General features: G+C 44.3%; 1 protein-coding gene across 5 annotated transcripts in view; it reads left to right on the top strand.

Annotated features, from left to right (window-relative positions):
* Positions 1-633: 633 nt before the first annotated feature.
* The window catches only part of LOC110504536 (glucocorticoid receptor-like), a 71,663-nt gene continuing 60,790 nt past the window's right edge, over positions 634-11,506 (top strand). For 4 of the 5 annotated variants that reach the window (XR_005041262.1, XM_036970518.1, XM_036970517.1 and 1 more), the window contains exons 1-3: positions 634-893; positions 1,779-2,087; positions 6,265-7,226. Coding sequence is in view for 4 of the 5 variants with exons in the window: in XM_036970518.1 (XP_036826413.1) it covers positions 1,788-2,087; positions 6,265-7,226 (1,262 nt within the window). In the remaining variant the exon portion in view is untranslated. Of the gene's footprint in view, positions 894-1,778; positions 2,088-6,264; positions 7,227-11,506 lie in introns of those variants that run through there. The other variant, XM_036970520.1, reaches the window with a different exon arrangement.

Below are 11,506 nucleotides of genomic sequence, written 5' to 3'. Positions count from 1 at the left end.
CGACATACATTCTGATTGGTACATTCTGATTGGTACATAGGTATTGTGTGTAAACAGATATCTTCTTACCTCTTCATACACATATTACATGTCCATTCCAAACCAGGTTAAATCCAGTGTCCATGTTTAACCAGGGCTTATAGATCCCAATTATGGGCATAGACATACAAATATATTTTCAGATCATTTTTTTAAATAAGCGGTATTGTCCTATGCGTTATTCTTATCTGGCTGACGATACCTCATCAAGTTTCATACATAGCCTACGATTCGATATACATCTGTCTAGCTGGCTACTATACCGCAGGTAACCCAGTGCGTTGAGCGAAGGACTAATAACCGAAAGGTTGCTAGATCGAATCCCCGAGCTGACAAGGTAAAAAGTAATTCTGCTCCTAAACAAGGCAGTTAAACCCACTGTTCCTAGACCGTCATTGAAAATAAGAATTTGTTCTTAGAAACTGACATGCCTAGTTAAATAGGCTGCATTGGCCAAATGACAACCAATGGCTATGCATACCTACTGTAAGTGGAGCATGTAAGTTGCAGTATCTCGTCTTCGCCAACAGGTTGCACTACGTATTGTAAACAGTGAGATCTCCATTTTGTATGTTCCCCCCCTCCCTCCCTCCCTCCCTCCCTCAGAGGTTAGCGCCTACTTTCCTTTTGGCTGTGAACAGCACAGCTAATTCCGTGCATTTCGGACGCAATTGGATACCTAACACATTGTAGTGGATTGGATGATCCGATCGATTACTTGCTTCTTCGTGTCCTGATACGATTTGCAAGGAGAACGCAATCGGATGTTTTCGTGTTTCTAGCCGGTTTGCAAGCAAAACAATACCAAACAAAAACAACCATGCATGGAGTCACAACTACAAAACGCCTGAGGGGTAGGCAAACGCTTTAGATGTATAGTATTTGAAGTCATATAATGTACCATACATTAATTTGGAATGAATAACCAGAGATGGATTATGTTAGCCACTAGCTCGTTAGCTCAACATGTCTCTCAATGACATTTGGGGGGACGCATTTGCAGGAGCTAACGTAGCTAACTAACTCATGTGAGCTGCTTAAATAGCTAAATGTGCTGTTGCAAAATATATGAACATGGTTAACTAGTTAGGTTGCAGAAACACTTAATTCAATTCATACGCCACGATGCTTGTTTTTGTTGCTTTCAAATAATAAAGTAAAGCAAAGGGAATAGTTAGCCACTTAGCTAGGTAGCTAATATCTAACCAGCAATGCGCCCCAGCAGCAGGGGACTTCGGAGAATTCAGGTCAACTTCATAGAATGGATCAATTTGTCAACAATTATAAACACATGAAGTGTATGCAAATTAACTTCACACGTCACATGTGTAATGTCATTTTAACTAAGTAACTTAAAAGTACATATTATTCATTCATTGAAACCATAATATTAGGACAGATGTTGATGATACAGCTGGTATATTAGGTATAACTTGCCACGTGTGTAGTATGTTTGTGTCTTTACACTTAGGCAGGTTATTTGATACATGTCCATATTAGCCTACACGTGGCAGACACCGATCTAGCGCCGCACCAGGGGTATATTCATTATGCCGATTGCAACAGAAATAGGTTTACTCCAAATGGAAAACGTTTCAGGTAGGTCACTCCCCGTTTGGCGATGATTCATTATGTTAGGTACTTAAACTGTAAACGGTTTCCATTTCGAGATGTAATGAATACACTAGCATCCATGCTAATGACATTACCCACTCGGTCTTTTCCCTCTCTCTACCCAGGATCATAAGATGGATCAGGGAGGAGTGAAGAAGAGCAGGAGTAACAACGACAACAGCCGAGTTAAGCTCCTTCTGGGCGAAACACCCTCAGAGAGAACCCCTCTCACTGGTGCTCCCTGCAGTGCCATGTCCGTTGCTTTGGCAACCACCACCACCTCCTTCCTTCCATCCAGCCAGCTGATGCAACCAGGTGAGGTGCCCAGCGGACTCAGTAACAGCCCTCCTCCCTCAGGTGAGGACCTCGCCTCAGCCTCCGTCACGGCCTCCGTGGGCCTCTACCTGGAAGACCCAGAGCCTCCCACCACAAAGGTACTGCTACTCATTTGTTGTACTAACGCTCTAGCACTGGACTCTACCCCCACACCCACTGGACTCTATCCCCACACCCACTGGACTCTACCCCCACACCCACTGGACTCTACCCCCACACCCACTGGACTCTACCCCCACACACCCACTGGACTCTACCCCCACACCCACTGGACTCTACCCCCACACACCCACTGGAATCTATCCCCACACCCACTGGACTCTATCCCCACACCCACTGGACTCTACTCCCACACCCACTGGACTCTATCCCCACACCCACTGGACTCTATCCCCACACCCACTGGACTCTACTCCCACACCCACTGGACTCTACTCCCACACCCACTGGACTCTACTCCCACACCCACTGGACTCTACTCCCACACCCACTGGACTCTACTCCCACACCCACTGGACTCTACTCCCACACCCACTGGACTCTACTCCCACACCCACTGGACTCTACTCCCACACCCACTGGACTCTACTCCCACACCCACTGGACTCTACCCCCGCACCCACTGGACTCTACTCCCTCACCCATTGGAATTTACCCCGACACCCACTGGACTCTACTCCCACACCCACTGGACTCTACTCCCACACCCACTGGACTCTACCCCCACACCCACTGGACTCTACCCCGACACCCACTGGACTCTACCCCCACACCCACTGGACTCTACCCCCACACCCACTGGACTCTACCCCGACACTCACTGGACTCTACCCCCACACCCACTGGTCTCTACCCCCACACCCACTGGACTCTACGAACACGCTGGACTCTACCCACACACCCACTGGACTCTACTCCCACACCAACTGGACTCTACCCACAACCACACCCACTGGACTCTACTCCCACACCCACTGGACTCTACTCCCACACCCACTGGACTCTACCCACAACCACACCCACTGGACTCTACTCCCACACCCACTGGACTCTAGTCCCACACCCACTGGACTACCCCCACACCCACTGGACTCTACCCCCACACCCACTGGACTCTACTCCCACACACCCACTGGACTCTACTCCCTCACCCACTGGACTATACCCCCACACCCACTGGACTCTACTCCCACACCCACTGGACTCTACCCCCACACCCACTGGACTCTACTCCCACACCCACTGGTCTCTACCCACACACGCTGGACTCTACGAACACGCAGGGCGCTACCCACACACAATGGACTCTACCCACACACACTGGTCTCTACCCACACACACACTGGACTCTACCCACACACACACTGGACTCTACCCACACACACTAGACTCTACCCACACACACTGGACTCTACCCACACACTCACACACACACACAGTAACTCTACCCACACTGCCTACATGCTGGACTCTACCCACACACACAGTGACTCTACCCACACACACTGGACTCTACACACACACACACACACACACACACAGTACATTTTCCCACACACACATAACATGCATCCTGATGCCCCATACACTTTCGCACTCACCACATACACTGCTGCTACTGTGTATTATCTATCTTAGTCATTTTACAGTAAATATACAATGCAAAGCTACCTCAATTACTTCGACTCCCTGTATATAGCCATGTTATTACCTGGTACTCCCTGTATATAGCCATGATATTACCTGGTACTCCCTGTATATAGCCATGTTATTACCTGGTACTCCCTGTATATAGCCATGTTATTACCTGGTACTCTCTGTATATAGCCATGTTATTATCTGGTACTGTCTGTATATAGCCGTGATATTACCTGGTACTGTCTGTATATAGCCATGATATTACCTGGTACTGTCTGTATATAGCCATGTTATTACCTGGTACTCCCTGTGTATAGCCATGTTATTACCTCCCTGTATATAGCCATGTTATTACCTGGTACTCCCTGTGTATAGCCATGTTATTACCTCCCTGTATATAGCCATGATATTACCTGGTACTCCCTGTATATAGCCATGTTATTACCTGGTACTCCCTGTATATAGCCATGCTATTACCTGGTACTCTCTGTATATAGCCATGTTATTACCTGGTACTGCCTGTATATAGCCATGTTATTACCTGGTTCTCCCTGTATATAGCCATGATATTACCTGGTACTGTCTGTATATAGCCATGATATTACCTGGTACTGTCTGTATATAGCCATGTTATTACCTGGTACTCCCTGTGCATAGCCATGTTATTACCTCCCTGTATATATCCATGTTATTACCTGGCACTCCCTGTATATAGCCATGTTGTTACCTCCCTGTATATAGCCATGTTATTACCTGGTACTCCCTGTATATAGCCATGTTATTACCTGGTACTCCCTGTATATAGCCATGTTATTACCTGGTACTCCCTGTATATAGCCATGTTATTACCATGTTATTACCTGGTACTCCCTGTATATAGCCATGTTATTACCTGGTACTTCCTGTATATAGCCATGTTATTACCTGGTACTCCCTGTATATAGCCATGTTATTACCTGGTACTTCCTGTATATAGCCATGTTATTACCTGGTACTTCCTGTATATAGCCATGTTATTACCTGGTACTCCCTGTATATAGCCATGTTATTTCCTGGTACTCCCTGTATATAGCCATGTTATTACCTGGTACTGTCTGTATATAGCCATGTTATTACCTGGTACTGTCTGTATATAGCCATGTTATTTTCTACTCCCTGTATATATCCGTGTTATTACCTGGTACTCCCTGTATATAGCCATGTTATTACCTGGTACTCCCTGTATATAGCCATGTTATTTTCTACTTCCTGTATATAGCCATGTTATTTTCTACTTCCTGTATATAGCCATGTTATTTTCTACTTCCTGTATATAGCCATGTTATTACCTGGCACTCCCTGTATATAGCCATGTTGTTACCTCCCTGTATATAGCCATGTTATTACCTGGTACTCCCTGTATATAGCCATGTTATTACCTGGTACTCCCTGTATATAGCCATGTTATTACCTGGTACTCCCTGTATATAGCCATGTTATTACCATGTTATTACCTGGTACTCCCTGTATATAGCCATGTTATTACCTGGTACTTCCTGTATATAGCCATGTTATTACCTGGTACTCCCTGTATATAGCCATGTTATTACCTGGTACTTCCTGTATATAGCCATGTTATTACCTGGTACTTCCTGTATATAGCCATGTTATTACCTGGTACTCCCTGTATATAGCCATGTTATTTCCTGGTACTCCCTGTATATAGCCATGTTATTTCCTGGTACTCCCTGTATATAGCCATGTTATTACCTGGTACTCCATGTATATAGCCATGTTATTACCTGGTACTCCCTGTATATAGCCATGTTATTACCTGGTACTCCCTGTATATAGCCATGTTATTACCTGGTACTCCCTGTATATAGCCATGTTATTACCTGGTACTCCCTGTATATAGCCATGTTATTACCTGGTACTCCCTGTATATATCCATGTTATTACCTGGTACTCCCTGTATATAGCCATGTTATTACCTGGTACTCCCTGTATATAGCCATGTTATTTTCTACTTCCTGTATATAGCCATGTTATTTTCTACTTCCTGTATATAGCCATGTTATTTTCTACTTCCTGTATATAGCCATGTTATTACCTCCCTGTATATAGCCATGTTATTACCTGGTTCTCCCTGAATATAGCCATGTTATTACCTCCCTGTATATAGTCATGTTATTTTCTACTTCCTGTATATAGCCATGTTATTTTCTACTTCCTGTATATAGCCATGTTATTTTCTACTTCCTGTATATAGCCATGTTATTTTCTACTTCCTGTATATAGCCATGTTATTTTCTACTCCTTATTTTTTTATTCATTATTCAAAATGTATTATTTTTCTTGTCACTATTTCCGTTTAATTTTTTTATCTTATCTTTAATTCTGCATTGTTGGAAAAGGACCCGTAAGTCAGCATTTCACTGTTGTCTACAAAGCGTGTGACAAATACGATTTGGGTTCGGGTCAATTCTGTTTCAGTAATGCAGGATTTTTTTTCTCATAGAGAACCACTGGAATGTCAGGTTACTTGCTGAATTGACAGAATTTTAAATGTTTTCTTGTTTTTTTCTCCCCCTTTGTAGTGATTTGACAAACCAATGTTCCCATCTGTTATTAATGGAGTATTTCTTCTTATCTAAGCTCCTGCCCCAACAGACTAACACGTCCCTGGGCCTTGGACTCTTCACCCTTGGGGATACCTACTCCCGCCTGGAAGACAGCATCGCTGACTTCCACCGCTCCTCACCCAGCATGGACTCTCTGATCGGGGGCTCGGACCCTAACCTGTTCCCCATGTCCATGAGGACGGAGACAGACTTCTCCCGGGACCAGGACCTTATGGATATGGACCAGGAAGGGTACATTGGAAAAGACCAGAAACTGTTCAACGACAACACTCTGGATCTCCTCCAGGACTTTGAGTTGACAGGCTCCCCCTCAGACTTTTACGTAGGGGACGACGCCTTCCTTTCCTCCCTGGCTGATGACACTCTGCTGGGGGATGAGAGCCAGGATCGTGGGGTCTCCAACTCCACCTCCAAGCCAGCTGCTACTACGACCAATAGTGGTGGTTGTAGCGGTTCCAACACCACCACGTTGAATGGTAGCAATCTTCTAACATGTCAGGATGAATCCAACTCCAGCACCCCTATGACAGGCAACTCCCCGACCCCCAACACCTTTCCCGTGGTGAAGCTCGAGAAGGAATCTGGCTTCATCCAGCTGTGTACTCCAGGAGTGATCAAACAGGAGAAGACCTCGGCCATTCGTAGCTACTCCTGCCGAATGAGTGGTAGTACCGGCGGCTCCACTTCCTCCTCCCCCTCAGAGCTGTCCAGCGCCAGCCCCATCTCCATCTGTGGGGTGAGCACCTCTGGAGGACAGAGCTACCACTTTGGAGTCAACAGCAGCATTAACACCCCCTTGGCTTCCACTACCAGTGGAGCTTCTCCGCAAAAGGACCAGAAGCCCTCTGTGTTCAGCCTGTATCCTCCGTTGGTGACCGTAGGAGAGGCTTGGAACAACAGTAGCTATGGGGACGGAGCTTCTGGAATGCAAGGTCTCTCCAGCCCTACCTCCTCTTTCTCCAGCAGCTTTGCAAGGTAAGGAGAAGAATTGAAAGAATGTTGCTAATAAAAAAGCAGTCCTGTAGTTGGTCTGGTGGTAGTTTGGTGGTGGTCGTCTGGCCAGCCTGCTGCGTTGCGACAGTGAGGCTGGTCTAGGGTTGGAATCTTTCCGGTAAATTTCCTGAATTTTTCCAGAAATTTTCCATGGGAAGTTAAACCCCCGGGATTTGGGGAATTTTGCTTCAATTCATTAAAAAAGTTAGCTTATAACAGGGAACCTTTTTTTGTGTGGGATACACACAAGGCAATTCCTTATTTTGGTTCAACTATCCCCAATTCAATGCAATTGCAACCCTCTGCACGCACAGTGCATTCTTCCATCACATGTACAGCTGTTTCTCAAGATCTTGCACACTAATGAGATGCTATTGAGCCCACACTACTACACTGTCTGAGCCAAGGACTACATGCTTTCTGGTAAGTTTTGATGACAATACTGGGAGGGGTGAATATATTTTATATGATTGTTTGTTCACTAGTAAATAGTAGCCTACTACAAAGTGTGTTTAAATAATTTCTAACTTGTTAACAATTTCTGCTATTTTTGTTTTAGCTTGCTTGAGCCTGCTAACTGTGTGTTAATTCACCTGTTTCCATACCAGTTTCATTAAAAAAGAAATATATTAAACAAGGAGTTTTTTTAATCTAACTGCTTAACTATTTAAACTTGTACATGGAATTGTATATATTTTTTTTACATTTTCTTTTACAATATTTACAGGAAAATGCCACAGGCACTATCTGATGTGTGGAGACATTTCACTGCAGCTAATGTAGAAGGAAAAGTTGTGTACATTTGCAAATACTGTGCCAAATCATATGTGAAGAATGCAACGAAGATGCAGAATCATCTGGCCAAGTGCATAAAGTTCCCTCAGTGCTCACGACAAACAACCTCTGACAAAAGTCCCTCTACTTCTATTCGAGGTGAAGATTATACATCAGATACCTTATCGATAGCAACAGCTCATGGTCCTCCTGGAATCAGACACCTTATCGATAGCAACAGCTCATGGTCCTCCTGGAATCAGACACCTTATCGATAGCAACAGCTCATGGTCCTCCTGGAATCAGACACCTTATCGATAGCAACAGCTCATGGTCCTCCTGGAATCAGACACCTTATCGATAGCAACAGCTCATGGTCCTCCTGGAATCAGACATCTTATCGATAGCAACAGCTCATGGTCCTCCTGGAATCAGACATCTTATCGATAGCAACAGCTCATGGTCCTCCTGGAATCAGACACCTTATCGATAGCAACAGCTCATGGTCCTCCTGGAATCAGACATCTTATCGATAGCAACAGCTCATGGTCCTCCTGGAATCAGACATCTTATCGATAGCAACAGCTCATGATCCTCCTGGAATCAGACACCTTATCGATAGCAACAGCTCATGGTCCTCCTGGAATCAGACACCTTATCGATAGCAACAGCTCATGGTCCTCCTGGAATCAGAAGTTTTTTTGACTCATTGGAGGAATGTAGCCAGAGAAATGCTCATGAATGTCTTGCTTGAGCTGTGTATTATTATTATTATTATTATTATTATTATTATTTATTATTATTATTATTATTATTATTATTATTTATTATTTTTTATGCAACTGGTTCACCTCTAATGGTCACAGGCAATGTATATTGGAAGATATTTCTGAATGTTCTTCGCCCAGCATACACCCCTCCAACCAGACATGCTTTATCTACTAATTTGCTGGATGTAGAGTTCAACAGAGTTCAAGTGAAGGTCCAGCAAATCATAGTGAAAGCAGACTGTATTGCAATCATCTCTGATGGGTGGTCGAATGTTCGTGGGCAAGGAATAATTAACTACATAATTTCCACCCTCAACCAGTATTCTGCAAGAGCACAGACACAAGGGACAACACACACACCGGTCTCTACATTGCAGATGAGCTGAAGGCGGTCATCAATGACCTTGGACCACAGAAGGTATTTGCACGGGTGAAAGACAATGCTGCAAACATAAAGGCTGCTTGGTCTAAAGTGGAGGAGTCCTACCTTCACATCACACCCATTGAATCTGCTCCTCAAGGACATCATGGCACTGAAAACAATGGGTAGACTCTACAAGGGAGCCAAGGAAATGGTTAGGTATGTGAAGGGTCATCAAGTTATAGCAGCAATCTACCTCACCAAGCAATGTGAGAAGAATAAGAGCACGACATTGAAGCTACCCAGCAACACCCGTTGGGGTGGTGTTGTCATCATGTTTGACAGTCTCCTGGAGGGGAAGGGGTCTCCAAGAAATGGCCATATCACAGTCTGCCGATTAAGGACAGCCCCATCAAGAGGATCCTCCTGGATTATGTATTTTGGGAGAGAGTGGTAAGCAGCCTGAAACTCCTGAAACCTACAGCAGTAGCCATTGCACGGATTGAGGGGGACAATGCCATCCTGTCTGATGTTCAGACTCTGCTTGCAGATGTAAGAGAATAAATCTGTACTGCCCTTCCCACTTCACTGTTGCTCCAAGCAGAGGAAACTGCATTTCTGAAATACATCAAAAAGTGTGAAGACTTCTGGCTGAAACCCATACACACCGTGTACATGTTGGACATGTATGCTGGCAAGAGCATCCTGTCTGGTGCAGAGATCAACAAGGCCTATGGTGTCATCACTACCGTGTCTCGCCACCTTGACCTGGATGAAGACAAGGTCCTTGGCAGTCTAGTGAAGTATACTTCCAAGCAAGAGCTTTGGGATGGAGATGCAATATGGCAGTTGTGTCAACATATCTCATCAGCCACCCTGGTGGAAGGGACTTTGTGGATCTGAGGCTCTTTCCCCTGTTGCCTCATCATCCTCCAAATCCCACCAACATCAGCCGCCTCAGAGCGCAACTGGTCCTTGTTTGGGAAAACGCACACCAAAGCATGCAACAGGCTGACCAATACAAGGGTTGAAAAATTGGTGGCCACCCGGGAAAATTTGAGGCTTTTTGAGCCTGACGACAAGCCACCCTCAACAAGGTTGGAAAGTGACAGTGAAGATGAGGCCTCCGAGTCTGATGTTAAGAGGTGGACATTGAGGAGGTCCAGGGAGAAGACATGGAAGCCAGAGAGGAAGACAACCAAAGCTTTAGTTTCTAGACTATCATTTTACAGATGTATGTTGAAGACGTTTTTGGGAGATGCGATGGATCATTGGGGATCATTCAATATTCCCCTTTTTTTTCAGTGAAATTATCCCATGTGAAGAGTCAACTCATTTCATTAAAGTTCAGTTCAACTAAATCGTTTAAAAATAATTATTTTGTAAGGATTTAATCATTTGTAATTATGTCTACTTATGATGAGGTAAAATGTTTATGTTTCTGTCTCCATATGATATAGTAAATATATCCAATGCAAAAAAACATCTACATTTAAATGGTATTAATTTGCATATAAATCTGTTAATTCCCATATATTCCCGTTAATTCCCACGGAAACTTTACACCTCTGAATATTCCCCAAAATGTGCAACCCTAGGCTGGTGTCACAGTGTTATGTTGAAAACTGTGGAATAAAACTAGTGTTCAGGGCAGGGGAGATTTCTGGAACATATTACTGACAGCGGGATTCTAAGAGCTCCTCCTTGGTTTTTCAACATGTCAAGGCAACTCTGTCCAGTCAGTTACTGAACTGGAGACGGTTAGAGATTATCCTAGTGTTTTCCCCCCATTTTTTTTTATTTTGCCTGTATCAACATGCCCTTAAACACTTGTGCAGGGGAATGAAATATCACAGATGAATATTGTAGACGCTTTCAGTCACCAGACCAATCAATTTTTTTATCTTGTCTTATCTTTTCAGCAGAGCTATTGCAGAGCTATTGCCTCTAAAGCGATAGATAGTAGAAAATGGGTCATGTGTTTCTGTGATACCATAATGTTGTCTTACCGCAGGCATTAGAAATGTTTTCTAAATAATTGCCACATTTCACAGTCTGTGATCTAAAAAGGGCACACTATTCCACAGTCTATAGGGCTCTGGTCAAAAGTGAAGGAGTGCACTATATAGGGGAATCGGCTACCATTTGGAACACATATATAGTTACGGTACAGTAGACCACTGTCATGAAGGGCTCCGGGGACTAGAGGACACAATCAGTGTCTATATAGACATAGGCCCAGCTAGGGGAATTCCACTTTAACCTCACAGAGACATGTCATTGTTACATTCACATCTAGGGGCCTGTTCTACTACACAGTTGCTTTGTCTGCCTACTCTCTGTTTTCTTAATTACAG

Source organism: Oncorhynchus mykiss, chromosome 31, assembly GCF_013265735.2.
Source record: "Oncorhynchus mykiss isolate Arlee chromosome 31, USDA_OmykA_1.1, whole genome shotgun sequence".
NCBI lineage: Eukaryota > Metazoa > Chordata > Actinopteri > Salmoniformes > Salmonidae > Oncorhynchus > Oncorhynchus mykiss.
Note: the sequence above shows the minus strand (reverse complement) of the source record. Positions and strands in the feature narration are given on the sequence as shown.